The sequence below is a fragment of the Saccopteryx bilineata genome, chromosome 5 (genome assembly GCF_036850765.1).
Source record: "Saccopteryx bilineata isolate mSacBil1 chromosome 5, mSacBil1_pri_phased_curated, whole genome shotgun sequence".
NCBI classification, from domain to species: Eukaryota; Metazoa; Chordata; class Mammalia; order Chiroptera; family Emballonuridae; genus Saccopteryx; species Saccopteryx bilineata.
In genome coordinates, this window is record NC_089494.1 from 89,464,518 (window position 1) to 89,490,741 (window position 26,224).

Sequence of the window (26,224 nt, forward strand, 5' to 3'; positions counted from 1 at the left end):
TAGCTTACATAAATTAATTTTCTTATTTGCCTAAAAAAAATTAGCCAAACAATGCATTAGATAGAAGCCCTACATATTACATAATATAAAGCATATACTTCCTATTGTTGTAAAAATAAAATGAGGCACTTAAAGTTGGAGGGAATCTAACCAGTTAATAAAAACAGAATGAGAATCCCTCTGTCAATAGAATAAAGTCAATTTGAAAGGTGCAGGAGCAAGGCACGGGGTAGACGATGGTGTAATGTAGAGATGGGAGACACAGAAACACAAACACCCACACACAGAAACAGAGAATGTAGGGCAGTTCCAGAGATGGAGAAACCAAGAGACCCAGTCCCTGAACAGTGAGAGGGGCAGAAAATGAGGGAAGGGGCAGGAAAGACAGAGAGGCTGAGCATCACACAGAGGAATGGAGAATTACACAGACAGACAGAGGGACAGAAGAAACCAGGGAGGCAGACAGAGCCAAAGATAAAAGCTGCAGCAATATGGGGGGAGGGAAGAGACAGAGAGAGGGTGGGGAAGGGGAGAGAAAAAAGGAGAGAAGGAGAGAGACAGATACACAGACACAGAGAGGCAGAGGAAAGCAGAAGAGAGGAAGGAGGGACCGTGCCAACAGAGGGAGCCCCAGGAGAAGCCCTCACACTCGGGAGCGGGCTGCAGCCAGTCTGCCTGATTCCAAGAACAGGAGAGTTCTGTCTCTGGGTCTCCCTGTGATGAGTATCAGCTCCTTCCTCCTTCCTGGTGACTCCTCTGGCAGTGCCCCATGACCCCGGAGCTCAGACAATCTGCAGTTGCCTCCTCCTCTGTCCACTCACCCTACAAGAAGTTCCTGGGAGACTATTGCAGGTTCTTTGAAGGAAAGGGGTATCTTACTACAATTAGAAAAGCTGGCCCTGGCTGGGTAGTTCAGTTGGTTAGAGCATCGTCCTGATACACCAAGGTTGTGGGTTCAATACCTGGTCAGGGCACATACGAGAATCAACCAATGAATGCACAAATAAATGGAACAACAAAATGAAAAAAAAAAAAAAAGAAAGGTGCAGGAGGGGCATCCTAATGACTTCAAAGGCAGCAAAAATATGGAGGGCAGCACATAACATATAACTGATTAACTTAAAATGAAACAGAGATACTATAAGGTCATATTTACTTGCAGCACTTTCTGACTTCCAATATTTAAGTCATTACTTGATTCTTCTGCAATGCCTAGGAGGTGGGTGGGGTATAAATAATAAGCACAAATGGGACAAATGTTGGTGAGGTTAAGACTGTTCAAAGGTCCTGGCTGGTTGGCTCAGTGGTAGAGCATCGGCCTGGCGTGCAGGAGTCCCGGGTTCGATTCCCGGCCAGGGCACACAGGAGAAGCACCCATCTGCTTCTCCACCCCTCCCCCTCTCCTTCCTCTCTGTCTCTCTCTTCCCCTCCCGCAGCCAAGGCTCCATTAGAGCAAAGTTGGCCTGGGCGCTGAGGATAGCTCCATGGCCTCTGCCTCAGGCACTAGAATGGCTCTGGTTGCAACAGAGCAACACCCCAGATGGGCAGAGCATCGCCCCCTGGTGGGCGTGCTGGGTGGATCCCGGTCGGGCGCATGTGGGAATCTGTCTGACTGCCTCCCCATTTCCAACTTCAGAAAAATTAAAAAAAAATAAAAAGACTGTTCAAAGTATTTCATGGTTCATTTTAACAGGACTTTATTGTTGGCCCAAGCCATGGCTTGCCTGCCATCGGACCTGTAACAGGAAACAGTGTTGGGCATAGTAGGTGGTGATGGGGACAGGAAGTTGAGTTTTTTTTATAATGATACCTTTTTGTCACATGCCCAGGATACATTCAGTTCTCTTTTTTTTCTTTTTTTGTGACAGAGAGACAGAGAGAGGGACAGATAGAAGCCCTACATATTACATAATATAAAGACATACAGAAAGGGAGGGAGATGAGAAGTATCAATTCTTTGTTGCAGCACCTTAGTTGCTCATTGATTGCTTTCTCATACATGCCTTGACCAGGGGACTACAGGAGAGCGAGTGATCCCTGCTCAAGCCAAGCCAGTGACCTAGGATTCAAGCCAGAGACCTTTAGGTTCAAGACAGCAACCATGGAGTCATGTCTATGATCCTATGCTTAAGCCAGCAACCCCACGCTAAAGCCAGATGAGCCCAAGCTCAAGCTGGCAACCTTGGGGTGTCGAACCTGGGTCCTCTGCATCCCAGTCCAAAGCTCTGGTCAGGAGCATCAGTTCTGCACCACCACCTGCTCAGGCACATTCAGTTATTTAAAGGCTACGTTACACACTATGAGAACTTGTTACGCTCTAGAGGCTTCTTTCTTTATTCTTCATTCCTTATTGCCTATGCATTTTTATTAAGGATTCTACCAGAGGTTGGTTTCTAACTGCTCCCTGCAAAGGATGAATACATCAGATGCTGGCTACAATTTCAGTCTTAGAAATTTATCATAGCCCTGGCCAGTTGGCTCAGCGGTAGAGCGTCGGCCTAGCGTGCGGAGGACCCGGGTTCGATTCCCGGCCAGGGCACACAGGAGAAGCGCCCATTTGCTTCTCCACCCCTCCGCCGCGCTTTCCTCCCTGTCTCTCTCTTCCCCTCCCGCAGCCAAGGCTCCATTGGAGCAAAGATGGCCCGGGTGCTGGGGATGGCTCTGTGGCCTCTGCCTTAGGCGCTAGAGTGGCTCTGGGTTCAATATGGCGACGTCCAGGATGGGCAGAGCATCGCCCCCTGGTGGGCAGAGCGTCGCCCCTGGTGGGCGTGCCGGGTGGATCCCGGTCGGGCGCATGCGGGAGTCTGTCTGACTGTCTCTCCCTGTTTCCAGCTTCAGAAAAATGAAAAAGGGAAAAAAAAAAAATTTATCATAAAAATCATGCAGCAGTTTAGTTACGTGGAGCAAATCAGGGAGTGGGAAGACCAGATTCTCAAACAGCATAATATATTAGGTTGCAAAACTATTTCCTACGTTTGTCATATAAATACTTCACCTTCACCCCTACTGACCCCCACAAGGTTATTCACCCATTCTCCATCAAGGAGAACCCAGGGAGTAAAAGTCATCTTCATTCCACACCTGGTCCTGAGTGCATTTAGGATGTTAGGATATTCTAAACCCTGGCTGCTTATAAAGCTAAATTCTCAGACCAGAGCTGCATGGCCAAAGCTCTTCACGGGTAACCTGGCAGGCCAGGCTGGATCTCTGAATTTCAGGTAGTACCGCCAAACCTAGCATAGGTTCCAAGGGATCAGGCACTGCAAAGCCCCTCCACATATGCAGTTTTCCTACTTGTCTGTGCAAATCTCAGATTACACATCCCCTCAGGCATGGCAGGCTTCTCTGAGGGAAAGAATTAGATACTTATTAGGATTCTGCACGTGTGCCCTGGGAACTAACTGTACCCCACATACTTCGGTGTAGTCCTTGCATCGTTAGCACAAACACTTATCCACGTCTGACAAGGGACTTCAAACCACTTCAGGTAATTGCATTTCCAGAGCAGCTGATATAAAAATGGGAAAGATTTGGCTTGGCTTCTTGATAAGATCTGGCATTCTTGCTTTTCTTTTTAGTAATCAAAGTTTTGCCTCAAACTATTTAACTGTTTCTCCCTAACCACATACTCTGTTTTTGCCTTGTTCCTTTGCTTGCAATATGTGCTTCATTATCATTATCTTATTAAATCATGGATTATCTTTCTATTTAATTAAACTCACTTTTCACTTTGAAACATTGCATTAGAAAAGAAAAATACTGATGTCATGTAGAATTATTTTACTAATCTATCAGTCAAATTATTGCTCCCTGCCCCCCAGGTAGTTAAAAATTAGACATTGTTACAACTATGATCAAAATCTTTTTCTTTTCAAATTTCAGAATTTTTAAGGCAGGTTCTGAATGGTGGTTGAGAAAACATCTTCCAAAATCAATGTTAGACATTTAGATTTCTGTTTAGTTATAAGACAAGACCCACCAAAAAAAAAAAAATGCAGGTTCACCTAGTTAGGCAAAATACTGTGTTATTTCTTTACTTTACATTTCAACTTAGTTATATCTTCATTTGCCTTCATTGAATGAGCTATAGAACGTTCTTTAAGAATCTGTCCACATCTCTGACAAAGAGGTGTCTTCAGTCCATAAGTAAATTCTGGCCTAAATTCATTAAAGTAAAAAAATACTTAATAGGACCCATCCCTGACTCACAATTAATTTCATAATAAATGTAAAATTATTTAGAAATAACAAATGACCAACTACTTCCAATAATTTTTTAGAAGCCTGTGGAAGGAGAGCTAACAACAAGAAAACACGGCCTTCTGGACTGGTCTGTAGTTGAGTCCTAAGGAGCCATGGGCTCTTCAGACTTAGAGGCAAATGCCACGAGTGGGATTAAAATCAGTTCAGGACATGGAATAAGTCAACAAATATAAGAACAACAAATAGATATTTAAAAAGCATTTGAAGCTGCCCCCTTTTAAGGGAATTTCTCAATTTTCTGCCTGACCTAAGGATAATGGAAACAGGTCTGTACAGGAAAGAGCCCAAGACCTTGGAAAAGGAAGTGTTTCTGCAGAGGTCCAGGTTCATGTGCTCAGTACACATCCATCAAGTCCCTAGGATAATTGATGTTAGGAGTCAGTGTCCTGCAGCCTGTCCCTTCACATTTCTCTACATCTGCGAAGTGGTGTGGGCTGAACATAGTGTTTTTCTAAGGCACCCAGCTGCCCCAGGAAGAAGGGCTGCTCTCGTGGATAGACGGGAAGTGCTGCACACTTTTACGCACATTAATCAAAAGAGAGCGAGGCGGGAGGAAGACAAGATGGCTCTGGAGTAGGCAGACGTACCAACATCCACTTCCCAGAACTAAAGTGGATTACAAACTAATTTTAAGAACTATCATCTGGTAAAACCAACTTTGGACTAAACTAAGAGGACTCTTCAACCAAGGAACACTGAAGAAGTCACACCGAGACTGGTAGAAAAAGCAGAAATGCGGAGAGGGCTGCCCAGCTCTCCAGAGCAAACGGCAGCTGGGAGAGATTTGCCTGGTGGGAAGTGAGTTTAGCTATCATTTAAAATTGAAGGAGAAATAAAAAGTTTCTCAGACAAAAAAAAACTCAAGGAATTCACTACAACCAAACCAAGGCTGCAAGAAATGCTAAAGGGCTTGTTGTAAACAGATCAAAGGAGAAAAAGAATATAGCAAAAGAGGAATACAATTTTAAAGAATAAAATGGAGGCTCTGGCCGGTTGGCTCAGTGGTAAAGCGTCGACCTGGCATGCAGGAGTCCCGGGTTCGATTCCCGGCCAGGGCACAAAGGAGAAGTGCCCATCTGCTTCTCCACCCCTCCCCCTCTCCTTCTTCTCTGTCTCTCTCTTCCCCTCCCACAGCCAAGGCTCCACTGGAGCAAAGTTTGCCCGGGCAATGAGGATGGCTCTGTGGCCTCTGCATCAGGCCCTAGAATGGCTCTGATTGCGGCAGAGCGATGCCCCAAGATGGGCAGAGCATCGCCACCTGGTGGGCATGCTGGGTGAATCCTGGTCGGGCGCATGCAGGAGTCTGTCTGACTGCCTCCCCGTTTCCAGGTTTGGAAAAATACAAAAAAAAAAAAAAAAAAAGAATAAAATGGCAATAAACAATTGCATATCAATAATAACCTTAAATGTAAATGGATTAAATGATCCAATCAAAAGACATAGGGTAGCTGCGAGGATAAGAAAACAGGACCCATACATATGCTGTCTACAAGAGACACACCTTAAGACAAAAGATGCACATAGACTGAAGATAAAAGGATAGAAAAAATATTTCACGCAAATGGAAATGAAAAAAAGCTGGGGTAGCAATACTTATATCAGACAAAATGGACTTTAAAACAAAGACTATAGTTAAAGATAAAGAAGGTCACTACATAATGATAAAGGGAGCAATCCAACAGGAAGATATAACCGTTATAAATATCTACGCATACGCACCTAATATAGGAGCACCTAAATATATAAAGCAGACTTCAATGGATTTAAAGGGTGAGATCAACAGCAATACTATAATAGTAGGGGATTTCAATACCCCACTAACATCACTAGATAGATCCTCAAGAAAGAAAATTAACAAAGAAACAGCAGACTTAAAGGACATACTTCATCAACTTAATTTAATAGATATCTTCAGAACCTGTCACCCTAAAACAGCAGAATATACATTCTTTTCAAGTTGCTCATAGTATATTCTCTAGAATAGACCACATGTTAGGGCACAAAAGCGGTCTCAACAAATCTAAGAAGATTGAAATCATATCGAGCACTATCTCTGATCACAATGGCATGAAACTAGAAATCAACCACAACAGAAAAACTGAAAAATACTCAAACACTTGGAAACTAAATAGCATGTTATTAAATAACAAATGGGTAAACAATGAGATCAAAAAAGAAATTAAAAAATTCCTAGAAACAAACAATAATGAGCATATATCAACTCAAAATTTATGGGACACAGCAAAAGCAGTCCTGAGAGGGAAGTTCATAGCATTACAGGCATACCTCAAGAAACTAGAAAAAGCACAAATAAACAACTTGACCCTACATCTAAAAGAACTAGAAAAAGAACAGCAAGTAAAGCCCAGAGCTAGTAGAAGGAAGGAAATAATAAAGATCAGAGCAGAAATAAATGACATAGAGGCTAAAGAAACAACACAGAGGATCAATGAAACCAGGAGCTGGTTCTTTGAAAAGGTAAACAAGATCGATGAACCTTTAAATAGACTCACCAAGAAAAAAAGAGAGATGACTCAAATAAATAAAATTAGAAACGAGAGTGGAGAAATAACAACTGACACAACAGAAATACAAAATATTGGAAGAAAATACTATGAAGAACTGTATGCCAAAAAACTAGACAACCTACATGAAATGGAAAAATTCCTTGAAGTATATAATCATCCAAAAATTAATCTGGAAGAATCAGAAAACCTAAACAGACCAATTACAACAAATGAGATTGAAACAGTTATCAAAAAACTCCCAAAAAAGAAAAGTCCTGGGCCTGATGGCTTCATAAGTGAATTCTACCAAATATTCAAAGAACTAACTCCTATCCTTCTCAAGCTATTTCAAAAAATTCAAGAGGAAGGAAGACTTCCAAGCTTCTTTTATGAGGCGAGCATAATTCTGATTCCAAAACCAGGCAAAGACAACACAAAGAAAGAAAATTATAGGCCAATTTCCCTGATGAACTTAGATGCAAAAATCCTCAACAAAATATTAGCAAACCGGATCCAGCAATATATGAAAAAAATCATACACCATGATCAAGTGGAATTTATTCTGGGAAGGAAAGGCTGGTACAATATTCGCAAGTCAATCAATGTGATTTATCACATAAACAAAAGGAAGGAGAAAAACCACATGATAATTTCAATAGATGCAGAAAAAGCATTTGATAAAATCCAGCACCCATTCATGATCAAAACTCTCAGCAAAGTGGGAATACAGGGAACATACCTCAACATGATAAAGGCCATCTGTGACAAACCCACAGCCAACATCATACTCAATGGGCAAAAATTAAAAGCAATCCCCTTAAGATCAGGAACAAGGCAGGGGTGCCCCCTTTCACCACTCTTATTCAACATAGTTCTGGAAGTCCTGGCCACAGCAATCAGACAAGAAAAAGAAATAAAAGGCATCCAAATTGGAAAAGAAGAAGTAAAACTATCATTATTTGCAGATGATATGATAATGTATATATATATATAGAAAACTCTAAAGTTGTAGTCAAAAAACTGCTAGACCTGATAAATGAATTCATCAAGGTGGCAGGATATGAAATTAATACTCAGAAATCAGAGACAAACAATGAACTGTCAGAGAAATTAAGGAATAAATCCCCTTTAGGAAAAATAAACATCATTAAAATGTCTATATTACCCAAAGCAATTTATAAATTCAATGCAATACCGATTAAAATACCAATGACTTACTTCAAAGATATAGAACACATATTCCAAAAATTTATATGGAACCAAAAGAGAACACGAATAGACTCAGTAATCTTGAAAAGGAAGAATAAAGTGGGTGGTATCACACTTCCTGATATCAAGTTATACTACAAGGCCATTGTACTCAAAACAGCCTGGTACTGGCATAAGAACAGGCATATAGATCAATGGAACAGAACAGAGAACCCAGAAATAAACCCACACTTTTATGGACAACTGATATTTGAAAAGGAGGTAAGAGCATACATTGGAGTAAACACAGCCTCTTCAACAAATGGTGTTGGGAAAATTGGACAGCTACCTGCAAAAAAATGAAACTAGACCACCAACTTACACCATTCACAAAAATAAACTCAAAATGGATAAAAGACTTAAATGTAAGCCATAAAACCATAAGCATCTTAAAACAAAGCATAGGCAGTAAGCTCTCTGACATCTCTTGCAGCAATATATTTGCCGATTTGTCTCCACAGGCAAGTGAAATAAAAGACAGGATAAACAGGAAGACTTTATCAAACTAAAAAGATTCTGCACAGTTAAAGACAATAAGAACAGAATAAAAAGAGAAACTACACAATGGGAGAATATATTTGACAATGCATCTGATAAGGGGTTAATAACCAAAATTTATAAAGAACTTGTAAAACTTAATACCAGGAAGACAAACAATCCAATCCAAAAATGGGCAAAAGAAATGAATAGACACTTCTCAAAAGAGGACACACAGATGGCCAATAGGCATATGAAAAAATGCTCAACATCACTAATGATTAGAGAAAGCTAATTAAAACCACAATGAGATATCACCTCACACCAGTCAGAATGGCGCTCATCAACAAAACAACACAGAGTAAGTGCTGGCGAGGATGTGGAGAAAAGGGAACCCTCCTGCACTGCTGGTGGGAATGCAGACTGGTGCAGCCACTGGGGAAAACAGTATGGATATTCCTCAAGAAATTAAAAATCGAACTGCCTTTTGACCCAGCCATCCCACTTTTAGGAATATACCCCAGGAACACCATAGCACTGTTTGAAAAAAAGAAATGCACCCCCATGTTTATGGCAGCATTGTTCACAATAGCGAAGATCTGGAAACAGCCCAAGTGTCTGTCAGGGGACGAGTGGATTAAAAAGCTTTGGTACATATATACTATGGAATACTACTCAGCCATAAGAAATGATGACATCGGATCATTTACAACAACATAGATGGACCTTGATAACATTATACTGAGCAAAATAAGTAAATCAGGCCCTGGACGGTTGGCTCAGTGGTGGAGCGTTGGCCTGGCGTGCAGAAGTCCCGGGTTCGATTCCCGGCCAGGGCACACAGGAGAAGTGCCCATCTGCTTCTCCACCCCTCCCCCTCTCCTTCCTCTCTGTCTCTCTCTTCCCCTCCCGCAGCCGAGGCTCCATTGGAGCAAAGATGGCCCGGGCGCTGGGGATGGCTCCTTGGCTTCTGCCCCAGGCGCTAGAGTGGCTCTGGTCACGACAGAGCGACGCCCCAGAGGGGCAGAGCATCGCCCCCTGGTGGGCAGAGCGTCACCCCTGGTGGGTGTGCCGGGTGGATCCCAGTCTGGCGCATGCGGGAGTCTGTCTGACTGTCTCTCCCTGTTTCTAGCTTCAGAAAAATACAAAAAAAAAAAAAAAGTAAATCAGAAAAAACTAAGAACTATATGATTCCATACATAGGTGGGATATAAAAATGAGACTCAGAGACATGGACAAGAGTGTGGGGGTTACAGGGTGGGGAGGGGAACGGGAGGGGGTTGGGGGAGGGGAAGGGCATAAAGAAAACCAGTTAGAAGGTGATGGACGACAATTGGACTTTGGGTGATGGGACTGCAGTATAATCAAATGTCAAAATAACCTAGAGATATTTTCTCTAAACATATGTACCCTGATTTATTAATGTCACCCATTAAAATTAATCAAAAAAAGAATTTGTCTCACAGCTAATTCCAGCAGTTAGAAGAATAGTATAAGGATTCTAATTTTGCTTCTCAGGCCACATCCTGCAAAAGGGGCCCCAAGAAAATTGATGATTTGGCTCCTCTGATTTTGCCAATTGGATTTAAAAAAAATAGGTCAGGAATGCCCTGAAATGGAACTAACAATACATGGGCATAAATTTAAAGGACTTTTAGATACTGGAGCTGATGTATCTGTTATTGCTAAGCTACATTGGCCTCCTTCCTGGCCCACTCATGCAGCAGCCACAGAATTACAAGGTATAGGGCAGAGTAAATCCCCTCAACAAAGTTCTAGTTTTTTATATTGGGAAAATTAAGAAGGTCATTCCAGATTTTTTTAAGCCTTATGTGCTCCCTGGGTGGCCAGTTAATTTGTGGGGTAGAGATGTTTTGAAAAATACGGGAGCATTGCTTGTCAGTCCTAATGGTTTAGTCAGTTCTCAGATACTTGATCAGGGATTTTGCCCACTAACGGACTAGGGAAAGTACAGCGAGGAATTCTCATCCCATAGAACTGGCACCCAATACCAGTGGATAAGGATATCAAAATTTAGCATAGGGGCCTTGGTAGCTCCTGCTACCCCAAAAATGCATTGTGCAGACCCAATTACTTGGAAATCAGATAATCCTGTATGGGTAGACCAATGGCCCCTTTCTCAGGAGAAACTTAGGGCAGCTGCTCAATGGGTACAAGATAAGCTACAGCTTGGGTATATTGAACCATCTAATAGCCCATGGAATACACTTCCATATTTTGATCTTGTCGCATTCTTGATTATCAAGGGGCATAGGCGAACCTTAAAGCTTATAGGTTTTGAGCCTCAACATTATTGTTGTTCCTTTTTTCAAAGGATCAACAACAATGGCTCTGGGAAACTTCCACTACATGGCAAATCGCTTTTGCAAATCAATGGACAACTTTATACTGAAACAGTCAACTTAAAATCAGCTCAAAGACTAGACTTATATGCCATTATCATGGCTTTTCAGCATTTGCCATATTCCCCCTTTAATCTATATACAGACAGCAAATATTTACTTATGGTTGTTTCCACTATAAAGACTGCTGTCTTAGGGACAACTTCTGATAAACTATTTCAGCAGTCCCTCCTTCTTCAAAGACTTGTATGTCAACATAGAGTTCCATGTTTTATAGGACATACTCGAGCTCACTCCATGCTCCCTGGAGCTTTAGCACAAGGGAATGCCCTTGTTGATCAAGCTACCCAAAAGAAAATTATTTGGAGCAACCATGACAGATTGAGCAATTCAGTCTCATACTATTCATCACCAGAACGCTGCAGCCCGGTGTAAACAGTTTCAACTTTCTCAGGAAGCAGCATGGCAGATTGGTAAATCCTGTCCAAGGGGTTCTATACTACAATCTGTCCCTTCATTTGGAGTTAACCCTCAAGGACTCCTCCCAGGACAACTTTGGCAAATGGATGTTACTCATATACCTTCATTTGGCAAACAGTCCTATGTCCACGTCACAGTGGATACCTATTCTGGATTTATAGTAACCTCTGTCAGAACAGGAGAGGCTGCTAAGCATGTTATAGCTCATTGTCTGTATGCATTTTTCTATTATTGGATTTCCTAAACTGGTTAAACTGACAATGCTCCTGCATATGTAGCAAAAGCATTTACTGTATTTTGTCAAACCTTTCAAATTATGGGTATCTCTTACAATCTTTAAAGTCAAGGTATTATTATTAAAGTGTACCCAGCAAATTTTTTTTTTCATTTTTCTGAAGCTGGAAACAGGGAGAGACAGTCAGACAGACTCCCGCATGCACCCGACCGGGATCCACCCGGCACGCCCACCAGGGGCGACGCTCTGCCCACCAGGGGGCGATGCTCTGCCCATCCTGGGCATCGCCATATTGCGACCAGAGCCACTCTAGCGCCTGAGGCAGAGGCCACAGAGCCATCCCCAGCACCCGGGCCATCTTTGCTCCAATGGAGCCTCGGCTGCGGGAGGGGAAGAAAGAGACAGAGAGGAAAGCACGGCGGAGGGGTGGAGAAGCAAATGGGCGCTTCTCCTGTGTGCCCTGGCCGGGAATCGAACCCGGGTCCTCTGCACGCTAGGCCGACGCTCTACCGCTGAGCCAACCGGCCAGGGCCCCCAGCAAATATTTTAAGGTCAATTTAAAAAAAATTTTAAAGGGGGGAGTCATATCCTGGAACTCCTACGGGTCTACCATATCACGCTTTTTACTTAAAAATTTTTAAATCTTTTGAATGCTGATGAACAGGAAATGCCAAATCTTTTTCTCCTGCAAACTTCTACCTTCTTTTTGATCCAGCTAATAACACTGTTTTGTCTTTTTCCAAATAGCTCCAGATATACAGAAAAGGTTTATATAGGCAGATGGGGATCCTCAAACCTCTCAGTAAGATCTTCTGAGCATGGCTTTTAAGGTACCAAGAGGCAGAAAAAAGCCCAATAGAGACCAGGTGAACTACCAGCTTTTAGGATACACCCTTAAAGGCTCCAATGCCCCAAAGGGGTCTCATAGGATTCTATCTGGGTCCTGCTTCAATAGTGAATAGGAAGGTCATTGAGCTAAAGCCTGCCAGGCTTACATGCCTTTGCTGTGAGGAAAAAGGGACACTAGAAGGTAGGCTTCCCCCTCACTCCTCTAAGGGAGGGTTCAGTCTCTTCCAGCCCTGCTCCAGCCACTTATGACCTAACCTTGCCCAGAATTCTGGGGTTTGCCACTGAAGGCTGAAGGTGCCCAGGGCCATCGGCCCCATCTACAACACTGTGGATGAGCCTAGGGTATTTCTTCCAAGAAGCAGGTAAACTGATCTCATTTGCACAAGGGCCACTTAACTATGTCTTGCCTGAGTAGTCAGGTTTTTTATTCTTCCCTTGAAGATCTCTGTTGTGGGTGTTGATAGTCCTATTTTCTGCTGCTTTGTTTAATATATAGTGTTTCCTTTATTCCTCCAACCTCAATGCCCCACTCATATTTCAGGCTGGAACCTACTTATAAGTTAGAGCTTTCTTTCCCCCTTTTGCCAACTTCTATTATGAATTTACCTTTGCCACCCAGCTTAGTGTATGTATCCCAAGGTTCTCTTTACCATGCCACAGTCGCAGAGCTCCAGGGAAAAGCAACCTGGTCTCATCTCTCCAGGCAGAGGAGAACAGAAACTCTATCTCCACACATGCTGCAGATGGCTTTTCCAGTCTATCTGAATCATTACCAGCTAGAAGCAGTGGTCATTGGGACTTGGATACAAGCTGCAAAGTATAAAAATGTGACAACAATTCCAGTGCCATACAAAATTTTCCTGGATGTGGACTTTTTCTGGACTCCTGCTCCTTGTGACAGCTCCTAATGGACTGAACTGGGGTTGGGTTGCATTTGCAGGGATTTGGAATGGTGTTGGTACCAACTTGGACTTGGTGAACATGTTAAGGACATTACTCTTTTATGGATTCTTGCTGTATTGGCCAAGAGTTTGCTTAAAGGCTTTAATAACTGTAAAAAAAAATAGAAGACTGGATGAAGAAGATGTGGCAAATATACACTATGGAATACTACTCAGCCATAAGAAATGATGACATCGGATCATTTACAACAAAATGGTGGGATCTTGATAACATTATACGGAATGAAATAAGTAAATCAGAAAAAAACAAGAACTGCATGATTCCATACATTGGTGGGACATAAAAATGAGACTAAAAGACATGGACAAGAGTGTGGTGGTTATGGGGGAGGGGGGGAGGGGAAAGGGCACAAAGAAAACTAGATAGAAGGTGACGGAGGACAATCTGACTTTGGGTGATGGGTATGCAACATAATTGAATGACAAGATAACCTGGACATGTTTTCTTTGAATATATGTACCCTGATTTATTGATGTCACCCTATTAAAATTAATAAAAATTTATTTGTAAAAAAAAAAAGAGAGAGAGAGAGAGAGAGAGAGCAAGGCAGAGCTGCAGGCGGCTGGGAGCTCCCTGGTCGGCTGGTCTGCTCCTAGCTAGCTGTGCAGTTGGGCAAGTCTGCACACCTCCAAGGGCTCGGCTCACTCTTCTCTAACATAAGAGTATTTTCTCATCTACCTTAACAACGGCCTCCTGACACAGCCTCAGACCGTAGGAAACTGGGGCAGACATTTCTGGCTGCCCACCCAGATCTAGTTCTTCCTTTCTCCATTTAATGCCTGTTTCGTTCAGATAGCCGCCTGCTGCAAGCCCCACACATGCCTCAGGGACTCTGAGCTCCCTTTAGCTGCACTAAGCTGAGCCTGATCCCGTCTTGCTTATGACTTGCTGGGAGCCTGGGTGAAGATCTTCTTCTCTTCCTGGTGAGTGTCCAGTAGTGTCCTTCTGCCTATTCCCTGGACACTGAGTGGGCAGTATGCAGCAGTGGAGGCCATCTCCTAACCAGAGGACATGGGGGAGGTGAGAGTAAAAGGAATAGTAGAGAATGGAGCTAAATCTACAGGATTGAGTCCGCCCTAGAACATGCTCTCCTCTGGACATCCAGTTATGAGAGCCAGTACATTTATTTACGCCAGTTTGGGGATCTCTGTCACTTATAGTTGAATCATCCTGATTGATACTGCGCTCTACAGAAGATCCCCTCCTTGTAGACCCTCAACAACTTTATCTGAACACGTGTACAGAAAGTGTTCACCTCATGTTGCTTACCCTCTTTTGAAGAATATTTTGAGTCTGCTCAGCCCCTGTGGACGAGCTCTCCCTGCCCTCTGCTTGGCCCGTTACTGCCTCATTCAGCCAAGACTCCCAAGGAGTCCAGTTGTTCAGCATGCTGGTCATCCATCCTGCTGGCCTGGCAAAGCCACCAGGTTTCCCCAAGTGCTTATATGTCCCAGGCTTCCCAGGACCGTTCCCAACATGGCAGCTTCACCAAGCCAGTGTACTCCAGGTGTTCCCAGCCCCACAGCTGGGACCAGCTTTCATAGATCAGGGAAGTGCTGGTCTGGAAGCCTAGGAATTAACTATGTGATGCTCTCAGGTGAAGCATCCCCAGCCTTACGCTGAGCCCCTCCATCACTGTCTCTAAAATGATACCCTAGCTCAGCCCACCAGTATCGCGATCAGATGCTTGTTAAAATGCAGATTCTGGGTCAGGCTGTGAAAGTCCTATTCTTCACAGCCTAATCTATGGTTATCTCCCATTCCGAATTACTTCATAGGCAGCTCGGAGGCCAAGGCAGTGAGGGTAGGATCTGGGAGGAGACAGAATTCTGAAGGAACGAGGATAGGTGGAAAATGTGCAGGAAGATGCTGGACTACTCTGGGCTCACAGCAGCAGGACTATTCTAAAGGCAGACTCACATTATGACAGACATTTGTTTTCTAGTTTCTACAACTTAAACCTTTGGGCACCCACACCGAGCCTTTGTCTTCTGTAAAAAATCTGTACCCAGACACATCCAGCATCACAATGGAACCTCCACAAATCACAGGGTCCACGTGAAAAAGAAAATATTCAAAATCCGAAGATCAAAGTTTTGAAAGATGGAACCTGTCACCAAAATTTTGCATATGAGTAATTTCACAAATGTGAAATATATTTTCCTGATTCCACACCCCACCTCCCAAGTCCATGCCAGTTCAAATTGCTCATTTCACACTTTGTAGGGCTTTATAAGTTCTTTCCCAGTGAGGAAGAGAAACTGACCCGTCCCTTTCCCTTTTCTTATGAAATATATTTTACAGTGTGTGAGTGACATGACAGAATGCAGATTGTATAGAAAATAATGCCTGTAATTTTTTTTTTTCATTTTTCCGAAGCTGGAAATGGGGAGGCAGTCAGACAGACTCCTGCATGCGCCCGACCGGGATCCACCCGGCATGCCCACCAGGGGGCGATGCTTTGCCCCTCTGGAGTGTCACTCTGTTGCATCCAGAGCCATTCTAGCGCCGGAGGCAGAGGCCACAGAGCCATCCTCAGCACTCGGGCCATCTTTGCCCCAATGGAGCCTCGCTGCGGGAGGGGAAGAGAGAGACAGAGAGGAAGGAGAAGGGGAGGGGTGGAGAAGCAAATGAGTGCCTCTCCTGTGTGCCTTGGCCAGGAATCGAACCCAGGACTCCTGCACGCTGGGCCAACGCTCTACCGCTGAGCCAACTGGCCAGGGCCAATGCCTGTAATTTTTTTTTTTTCATTTTTCTGAAGCTGGAAACAGGGAGAGACAGTCAGACAGATTCCCACATGCGCCCGACCGGGATCCACCCAGCATGCCCACCAGGGGCGACGCTCTGCCCACCAGGGGGCGATGCTCTGCCCATCCTGGGCGTCGCCATGTTGCGACCAGAGCCACTCTAGCGCCTGAGGCAGAGGCCACAGAGCCATCCCCAGTGCCCGGGCCATCTTTGCTCCAATGGAGCCCTGGCTGCGGGAGGGGAAGGGAGAGACGGAGAGGAAGGTGCGGCGGAGGGGTGGAGAAGCAAATGAGCGCCTCTCCTGTGTGCCCTGGCCGGGAATCGAACCCGGGTCCTCCGCACGCTGGGCCGACGCTCTACCGCTGAGCCAACTGGCCAGGGCCAATGCCTGTAATTTTTGATAGCTAACTTCACTGAGTTGGGTTGAGGGAGAGTTTAGACACAGCTGGGGGAAAAACGTATTCAGCACTTTTTTTTTTTTTTAAGAAAATGATTGATGGGAATTCAAAATTTATTCTAGAATACAGTTCTATTCAAAATGGACCTTTGATAGGTCATTTCCTCAGACCCTCCTCATAATCATAGCTTATCCCCTTGTCTCTTTTATAACAAGAGACATTCCCTCCTCTCCTGCCCCCAGTATTCCAATTCTCATTGGAGATTTTGATGACAAAGTACTTTTCATTTCTTGCTCACTAGAGGCAAATTCAATTAGTCAAGAGGCCTAGTGTACTTGGCCATCCCAGGTGCCTATACAAAAAAATCACGTAATAAACTCTAATGATTTATATTTTGTATTCTAGTTTTTAAATTACATTGGAGACGCCACATAGAATCGAATTATAATGCACAGGACGTTTACATTAGAACTCAAAGGTCAGGTGTTAGAACCTGGGCCTCCTAGTTACCAACATTGCGCCCTACTCTAATTCTCTAATTTAATGGCTTCCAAAGTGGCTAAGTGTCAGAATCAGCTGAGGAGTTTGTTAAAATACAAATTGTCTGATGCAACTTAGACATAGCAAATCAAACTTTCTGGAGTTCCATTTCCTTTTCTTCTTCTTCTTTTTTTTTTTTTTACATACTCCCTGAGTGATTCGCATGTAACCACCAGGAACTCATTTACTGAGACATTTGGGAGGCATTTCTGTGGTCCAATGGTTCTTGAGCTTCCGTGTGTATCAGAAGTACCTGGAGGCCTTATTAAAATACAGACTAAACCCAGAGTTTCTGATTCAATATGTCCAAAATGGAGAACCTGCATTTCTAACAACTAGGTAATGCTGATCCTGTTGGTCTGGGGACTACACTTTGAGAACCACTGGCTGTAACCCATGTTATCTATGCACATGTTTCTTCTTCAGAGGAAAGAATAATCCTCGCACATGAAGAGTAACACACCAGAGTGAATATCACAATCACCTGAGAGCTTTTTTTTTTTTAACTTAACATTCAGTTACTAGGGCTAGGCTTGCATTTCATTCCAGAGCTCCTGAATCAACATCTCCAGGATGCCCTGGGAATTTTACTGTTCTAAAGTTACCCAAAAGATTCTTTTTTATTGCAAAAATTTGAAAACATTGCCTTAGATAAGCCAGACTTACGAGTTCACGATGAAATTACACTAAAAAATCATTTGTTGGTTCTCTAGAATTCCAATTCAATGGATCATTCTATATCTTTATTTGGAAATCTGGCACCTCTGCTTTCTATGCTATCTTTGCCAGGAGTTAATTTCCTCTGTGTGTTCCCTCTTGCTCAACATAGTGCTACATTAACTGCTTATGGGAGTGGTGGTAAGCAGTAAATCCATGCAAACATGATGTGTGGGGGTGAAGAAGAGAAAATTAAAATGTGTCCTCGAGAAAGAAAACACACACAGGAAAGAAAATTCATTAATCTAGACAGCAGAAATAAAATCAGAAAGAAAATGTCTGCTAATGGTTTTTTACCAGACATTTCGTCAATTACAGTCAAAAGAAACCCCGAGGAATAAAAAGACAGCAAAGATGCTATTAAAACGTTTCAAGTGAAGCCATATATAATTAATTTCAGACAAGCATAGCTATGAAAACTCTAATACTTCAAGGTGCTGAGTGAAAGCTGGGATAACTTTACATCAGGCTTCAAACTGGTGCTTCCAGGTGAGTCTAAGTTTCCACCAGAGACAGGGAGATAACGTCTGCCTCCGCCCTGTTTCATTGGAAGCTAAAGAGCCTTAAGTTGAGACACTCCCGATGTTGTCAAAGACTAAAAAAAACACACAAAACAAACACACAACCAGCACCTGACATCAGCACGTAACTACTAAGAGACGGAATCAAATGAGTGAAACAAACAAAACAGAAGAAAAATTTACTGACACAGAAGACAAAGGAAGTGATCTGACAAACCCTTGTGCAGGCTGAGTAACCCCTGCACCATAGTCCCTGCAAACAAGCAGCTTTCTCCCAATGCAGTTGTACCATTTCATAGGATAGAGGTCGGCACTTTTACTGTGAAGGACAAGGCAGTAAATCTTTTAGACTTTGTAGGCCATACACACTCTGTTGCATCTCTCTACACATCCTTCCTGTTGAGGCATGAAAGCAGCCATAGACAATGTGTAAATGAAAAGACATGGCTGTGTTCCAATAAAACTTTATTCATAAAAATAGGTAGTTGCTATGGACTGAATGTTTGTGCTCCACCCCCACCCTAATTCATATGTTGAAGCCTAAATCCTGAAATTTGATGGTATTTAGATTTGGGACCTTTGAGAGATAACTAGGTTATGAGTGTAGAGCCCTCCTGAATGAGATTAGAGCCCTTATTAGGGAATGAAGGGAATGGCGCTCTCTCCCTGTGAGCACACAAATAGATGGTGTTTTGCAAACAGGGATGAGGGCACTTGTTAGACACCAATCCATCAGCACCTTGATCTTGGACTTTCCAGCACCCAGAACTGTGAGGACTAAATGTTTTTGTTTCAGCCATTCAATCAATAGTGTATTTGTTACAGCAGTTTAACAGACTAAGAATAGTGCAACATACTGGTCCATGGGCCATAATTTGCCAACCCCCAACATGGGTGAGTGCATGTGGCAAGGGCAGCATCCTTATGGGTTCTCTGGAGCACTCTGTGTCCTAATGGCGGGCGCTAAATTAAAGAGCAAACAAAGGCTCCATCAACTCATCACTATATACAGGAGGGCAGAATGTTAAAAGATCACCCCAACGTGTAAGAGCAGGAAATCAGGATTCTAGGAATAAAAAAGAGAAGACATTTGAAATTCTTAGACTGTTATAAAAGGGAAAGAGAAGAAGACAAGGGGACACAATGTTTTAGGGTGATTTAGAAGGGTTCTCCTGTGGCCCTGTCACTCCGACAGAAGTTGACTGTGCGGGGGGGGGGGGGGGGGGGACGGACTGTCTTCCCAGGTTCTCTGGTTTTAATCTGCTACTCCTGAGGGTAAATCATGTGATAAGTTATCATCCTGCTTGATCAGGGAGGTTTTCTGAACTTCTAAATTCACTAATTTTGCAGCTAGCATCCAAAGAAATGTACTCTAAAAAAGAAAATGTTGAGTCACTTTGGCATGAAATTTTATACTTTAAGCCGGAAAATATCACGAAGGGTACCTAGAAAATATAACTTCAGTGACCTCTATGACACCAGTAAATCATTTCATCGGAGATTTTCATGTTAGTCAAGAAACACACAAGCATGCATTTTACACTGTATAATTTAAAAGCTTTATTTCTCTTTCTCTCTCTCTCTCTCTCTCTGTCACACACACACACACACACACACACACACAGTTAGCAAATGAGTTTCAGAGTCATTCAACTGGAAGTTTTCCTCCTATACTTGCCTTTCCCATTTGACTACACATTGTCAGAGAAATTGCTTACTCATTGGGGGAAGGGTTCAAGTTCTTACAGACACTCTGAGCTAATCACAGGAAGAGAGGATCTGACCCAGCAGCCTCAGAAGGAGTCAATGAGATCAAGGAGTCCATTCAGCTAAAGCCCTGGTTGGGTGGAAACAGTACAGGCTACTACAACCTGCCCAGTTGCAGATGCTGGCAGGATCCTCCCTGCAAAAATGACAAAATGCAGCCTCTTTGACCAAGAAGCCTGGAAGCCAGATAATGCCCTCGGTCCAAACAAAATCCCTTCCTCAAGCCCATGGCCTCATGCAGGAGCATTTTAGCTAAGCAAACAACTGACTTCTGCTTTGGAGTCCAATGTGTACTCTTCACCAGTTGCAAGACTGGTCTTTGCTCAAAAGTTCACTGTTTACAGTTTTTAGTTTGTGCTCCAGGAGGGTGGTCCCTGCCTCTCCTAGGAGTGGTGGCATCATATCAATGGGAGCACGAAGACCCAGGCGAGCACTGGCAGGCAGAGCGTGCGGGTACTGCTCCCAGACGTCCTCTGCGCGTGCATTACAGCGAAGACCGCGTTAGTATGGTTGGTGGGCAATTCCACATTGCAGATCATTCCTTCACAGCAAGACCTACACTCCTGTTACAAAAGGAAGAGGAGAGGGGAATGAGAGCATGAATAGTAGGAAGAAGAGGGAAAGGTGAAACAAATGAAAACAAAACAAAAAATAGAAAGGCTTCTTGAACTTCTGTGAGGCCAGACAGAATCAGAGCTGGTTATCCAGTCTATGAGTCACCCAGGCCCTTGGGTAGCCTCCCCTCACTGGCCTGAAAGTAAGGACCATCTGGAGAATCTTTTCATTTAACTGGGATTTAGCTGCACCAACTCAAGCATAAGCAAGGGGAACTGAATAACGCTGTCCTATTGAGTCAACAAGTCTTCTAAAAGCTTGAAAATAAAACACCGAAACAAAAATGAAAGCTAGGAACATCCTGGATTGGTCATTGATTTTCTTTCTCGGGACTACTTGTTAAAGGATAATGATTTTCTACTGTCTAAACTAATACTTGATTAGTATCATCACAGCAGCAATGGCTTGCTAATTACGGCTGCTAAGTGATGAAAAATGCTTGCTCCCTCATAGCACAAGGTGCCATAAAACCTGGCAAAAATGCCTCAATCTGATAATTCCAGTTACTCATAGAATCTTCCAGGATGGCAAGGCAAGATAAAGGCAGTGACTCTTTAATTATCCTGATCAGTGGTTTTGAGGTTTTGAACTCAAGCTGAACATTGGAATCTCTTTGGGGAACTTAAAAAAAAAAAAAAAAAAAAAAAAAAAAAAAAAAAGATCCTGATACCCAGGACCCACCCTGAAGCTCTGTTTCACTTGGTGTGGGATGCCCCGGCCACCACCAACCCAGCTTCTAAAAGCTCTGCAGGAGACTTGCCTGTGTCGCTAGAGCTAGAAGCCACTAGGCTCGGGACCATTTTCTATACATAGAGGCTAAATCAAATTCTAAAACCTCATGAAATTAACATACTTTCAAGTAATATTGCTCAAATATTTCAGGATTCCAGACATATAAAAGAGTAAAATGCTCATTCAGAATGACAGAATGAGAAAATTAGAGCGACCTATATCTACAGTTCGTCATATTAAGCTGAGGTTAATCTGTCAGAGCCTTAGTTCCTCATGTAAGCAGAGGTTGTGGGTGAGACAGGTTTCCTCAGTAAAAGGTGCCACCATTCTCCTCATTCCACCGTCTAGCTCCGCTGTGCAGTGTTCTTCCTTTCTGGCCACAACTGGTGAACTGTGCTCTGTAGTGCCTGTCATCCTCTCAGGGATGGTTTATTCTTGGGCTCCGGGCCTGACTTCGGACAATTCCCCCGAAGTCCAAGGTCTAGCATATAGCTCTGGAGTCTGGGAACTACCATCCACTTTTAGTAACATTTTTTGTTTAAGAATAGAGAGTCTTCAACTTCTCCTTGGTCTCCACTGCATTGCTGTAAAAGAGTCTAAACTACCACGATAAACGTGTTCAGCATATTACTTACTCTTCCTATCCTTCCTGCCTCTCCATAACTAACCATCATGAGCAACAAACCTCAGGACAGTAATTCACACACACACACACACACGTACACACGCACACATGCACACACACACACACACACACACACACACACTCCTTACTGTATGTTCAGAATCTTGGCTGTGGTGGCAGCCAACAGAATGACATTCACTGCTGGAGGCACACTTCTTGGTGACGGATGTACTTCTTCCATGGCTGGTGAAGTGATGAACTGTCAAACAGTACTGTGTATCTAGGCAGGAGAAAAAGACAAGGCAACTTCATTTTTTATATTGCAAAAGAGAAACGCAACAGTGACTCCAGAAATGACTAAAGTTCAGGATGAACCTCAGGTTTCTAGGCAAGAAATACAATGGCAGAGAACTCTAGAGCTTTTAGGTGATATTTTTTAAAAGGCATTACTTATAAAGCACATGTGTAATTTGAAAATCAGTATGAATGTGCACTTGTCCTTTGGTGCCAGCAAAAGCCTAGAAAAATTGGATAAGCTTTTCATCAAAACCATTGGTTTTCCCATTTCATATGAAAGTGTCAGTATCTAGGTCCCTCTGTCTCATATCTCTCTCTCTCTCTCTCTCTCTGAAGCACATGTTCTATAACTCTAAAATAAAAAATGTTAATTTAAAATGCAATGGGTTAGAATATTTCTTGTTGCGTTATTCAACATTTGATTCTTATACATTAAGAGGGCATGTGGAATGAAAAGGTGCTTCAAAGTTCACATCAAGACCACCTTCCTTATTCAAAGTGTTTCTATTTTTCTTATCTTCTTTAATTAACTGTTACTTTCTCTGTCCCCTTCTCCCTCTTTATAGCTTACTCATTACTACATGGAGTTATCCTCATAGCATTATTACATTTTATTACTTAGGGTTAAATCAATGTCCCAGATCATTTTGCTTTAGATCTGTAACTCTTCTATAGTTATCTCAGGCAATAAAATGTTTTGTTTTGTTTCTACTTTATTGAGAAGGGTCTACAGCAGCAAAGGCCAAGAATGGGGGGGGGGGGGGATTGACTAAAGTTGAGATACCGGACTTATGACAGCCTTTGTCACGAGCGAGTGAGCCATGTTAGATCCTGTAAGGTAATTTTCTTTTTATTTTTACTGTTATGTTAAAAAATTTACTGAGGTAACACTGGTTAATAACATTATGTGAATTTCAGGTATAAACATTATAATTCAGTATTTGTATACTATATTGTGTGCTCACCACCAAAAGTCTAGTTTCTTTCCTTTACCATATATTTGACCCCTTTACCCAATTTACCCTCCCACTTTACCTGAAGCAAACACCTATCTGCTGTATCTATGAATTTATCTTTGGGGTTTTTTGGTTTGTTTGTTACTTTTGGGTTTTATATTCCATATATGAATGAAACCATATATTTTTGTCCTTTTCCATCTGACTTATGTTACTTAGAAAAATACCCTCATGATCCATCCATCCACGTTGTCACAAAGGGCAATATTTCATTTTTCTTATGGCTGAGCAGTTTTCCATTGGTATATATGTACCTCTCTTGTTTATCCAATCACCCATCAGTGGACACTTGGGTTGTTTCCATAGCTTGGCTATTGTAAATAATGCTATAATGAACATAGACGTACATATATCTTTATGAATTAGTGTTTTCATATTCTTCAGATAAATACCCAGAAGAGGAATAGAAGACTAGACATGATATGTTCTAGTCTTCATTTTTAAAGAACCTCCATACTGTTTCCATAGTGGCTGTACCAGTTTACATTCCCAACAGTAGTGAATAAGGGTTCCTCTTTCTCTCCATCTTTTCAATACTTGCTTGTTCTTGTCCCATTGATAATAGCCAGTCTAATAGGTATGAAATGATATCTTACTGTGATTTTAATTTGCATTTTTTTATAGCTAGCAAAGTTGAACATCTTTTCATGTATCTGTTGGCCATTTGTATGCTTCTTGTAAAAAGTATCTATTCAGATTCTCTGCCCATTTTTTAATTGGATAGTTTCCTTTTTGTTGTTGAGTTGCATGAGTTCTTTATATATTTTAACTACTAACCCCTTACAGGAAGTACCATTTGCAAATATCTTCTCTTATTTGGTTTGTTGCCTTTTTGTTTTGTTGATGGTTTCCTTTGCTTTGCAGGAGCTTTTTAATTTGATACAGTTCCATTTGTTTATTTTTGCTTTTGTTTTCCTTGCCTTTGGAGTCAAATATGCAAAAATACCACTGAGACCAAAGTCCAAAGGCTTAGTTTTTCTTCTATGTATTTTTTTTTTTTTGTATTTTTCTGAAGCTGGAAACGGGGAGAGACAGTCAGACAGACTCCCGCATGCGCCTGACCGGGATCCACCCGGCATGCCCACCAGGGGGCAATGCTCTGCCCACCAGGGGGCGATGCTCTGCCCCTCCGGGGCGTCGCTCTGTCGCGACCAGAGCCACTCTAGCACCTGGGGCAGAGGCCAAGAAGCCATCCCCAGAGCCCGGGCCATCTTTGCTCCAATGGAGCCTCACTGCGGGAGGGGAAGAGAGAGACAGAGAGGAAGGAGAGGGGAAGGGGTGGAGAAGCAGATGGGCGCTTCTCCTGTGTGCCCTGGCCGGAAATCGAAACCCGGACTTCTGCACGCCAGGCCGACACTTTACCACTGAGCCAACCGGCCAGGGCTCTTCTATGTATTTTATTATTTCATGTCTTGCACTCAAGTCTTTAATCCATTTTGAGTTAACTTTTGAGTATGGTGTAAGATAGGTCCAGTTTCTTTTGCATATGACTGTCTAGCTTTTCCAACATCAGTTTTTGAAGAGACTTTCCTTTTTTCATTGTTTATCCTTGTCTCCTCTGTTATAAATTATTTGCCCACATACATGTGCGTTTATTTCCAGGCTCTCAATTCTGTTCCACTGGCCTGTATGTGTGTTTTTCTGTCAACACTACATTGATTTGATTAGTATAACTTTCTTTTGAAATCAGGGAGTATGTACCTCTGGCTTTGTTCTTTTTTCTTAGAATTGCTTTGGCTATTTGAGGTTTTTTGTGGTTCCATACAAATACGGGATTTGGGGGTCTGTTTCTGTGAAAATGCCATTGAGATTTTGATAGGGATTGCATTGAATATGTAGATGGTTTTTTGGTTTATTTTCTTTTTAGTAAAATTATGATAATAATAACCTTGGCATTTGATAGGGTTGTTATAAGCTGTAACTAATAATAACAGGAGTAAACACACACTGAGTGGGTACCACCATCCAGGTACTCTTCTAACATGTATTCACTCATTCAAACCTTATGATAAGCGTTAAAATAAATCATATCAATATCCTTCTGTTACAGATTAAAAAAACTGAAGCACAGTTTCTTATCCACAGTCACAAAGGTAGAAAATGGTGGGAGGCAGGCTCAGGATTTTAACCTAGTTTTCCAAGGTTTGTGCTCTTAGACACTATTCTGCCTCTCATTACACTTAATTTTAAACCAGATGGCGCTGTACCATGCTCCACAAGGGTAGGACTTCTGGATTCACAAGGAAATGGACCCACCAAATATTTTGGAAAGGCATTTCAAATTTACTCCGAACAAAGAAGAACTGAAAATTGCATGTGTGCACATACAATGTCACACATACTATAGCAGCCTTAGAAAGTCAGAATAAAAGTTAGGGTGAATAAAATAAGAAATGTCATTCTTGTCATATCCTGTTACACAAAGAACCTCTTTTTAACAACACCAACAGACCACAGGAGTAAAGCTGTAACAAGAAAGGCAACCTGAGCTAACAGAGAACAATAGCTGCTGGCTCACTGGCCCCAAGAAATGGCTATCATTTCCCTAAATAATGACAAACTGAAAAGTAAGAAATTATACCCTCAGTTAGAATTCCAGATGGTTAGTATCTTGGGGGTGTGACTGGTGTACAGTCAAGAATGGACTGGCATGCACACTGGAATGCAGGGTCATTCCAGGTGGCTCTCAAGCTTTTGGGGTGGATGTGGAAGAGCCGACAGTCTTCACCCTCTCATTGCTACTATTTTGCTGGTGATGGAAAGTGGCAGCTTCTCCCTTTAGCTCATATGTTTCAACAGATGAAATTCTAAAACCCAGAAATACCCATGTATGTTCCTATTAAAAATGGCTTTGATTAATTAA

At 42.6% G+C, this 26,224-nt stretch overlaps 1 protein-coding gene across 6 annotated transcripts in view; it reads right to left on the reverse strand.

Moving 5' to 3' along the window:
* Window positions 1–19,867: 19,867 nt before the first annotated feature.
* The window catches only part of LYPD6B (LY6/PLAUR domain containing 6B), a 198,170-nt gene continuing 191,813 nt past the window's right edge, over window positions 19,868–26,224 (reverse strand). For all 6 annotated transcript variants that reach the window (XM_066280153.1, XM_066280149.1, XM_066280154.1 and 3 more), the window contains 2 exons: window positions 22,198–22,328; window positions 19,868–20,639 (listed from right to left, as the gene is read on the reverse strand). In XM_066280153.1, the coding sequence (XP_066136250.1) occupies window positions 20,475–20,639; window positions 22,198–22,328 (296 nt within the window). In that variant the 3' untranslated portion in view covers window positions 19,868–20,474. The remainder of the gene's footprint in view (window positions 20,640–22,197; window positions 22,329–26,224) is intronic.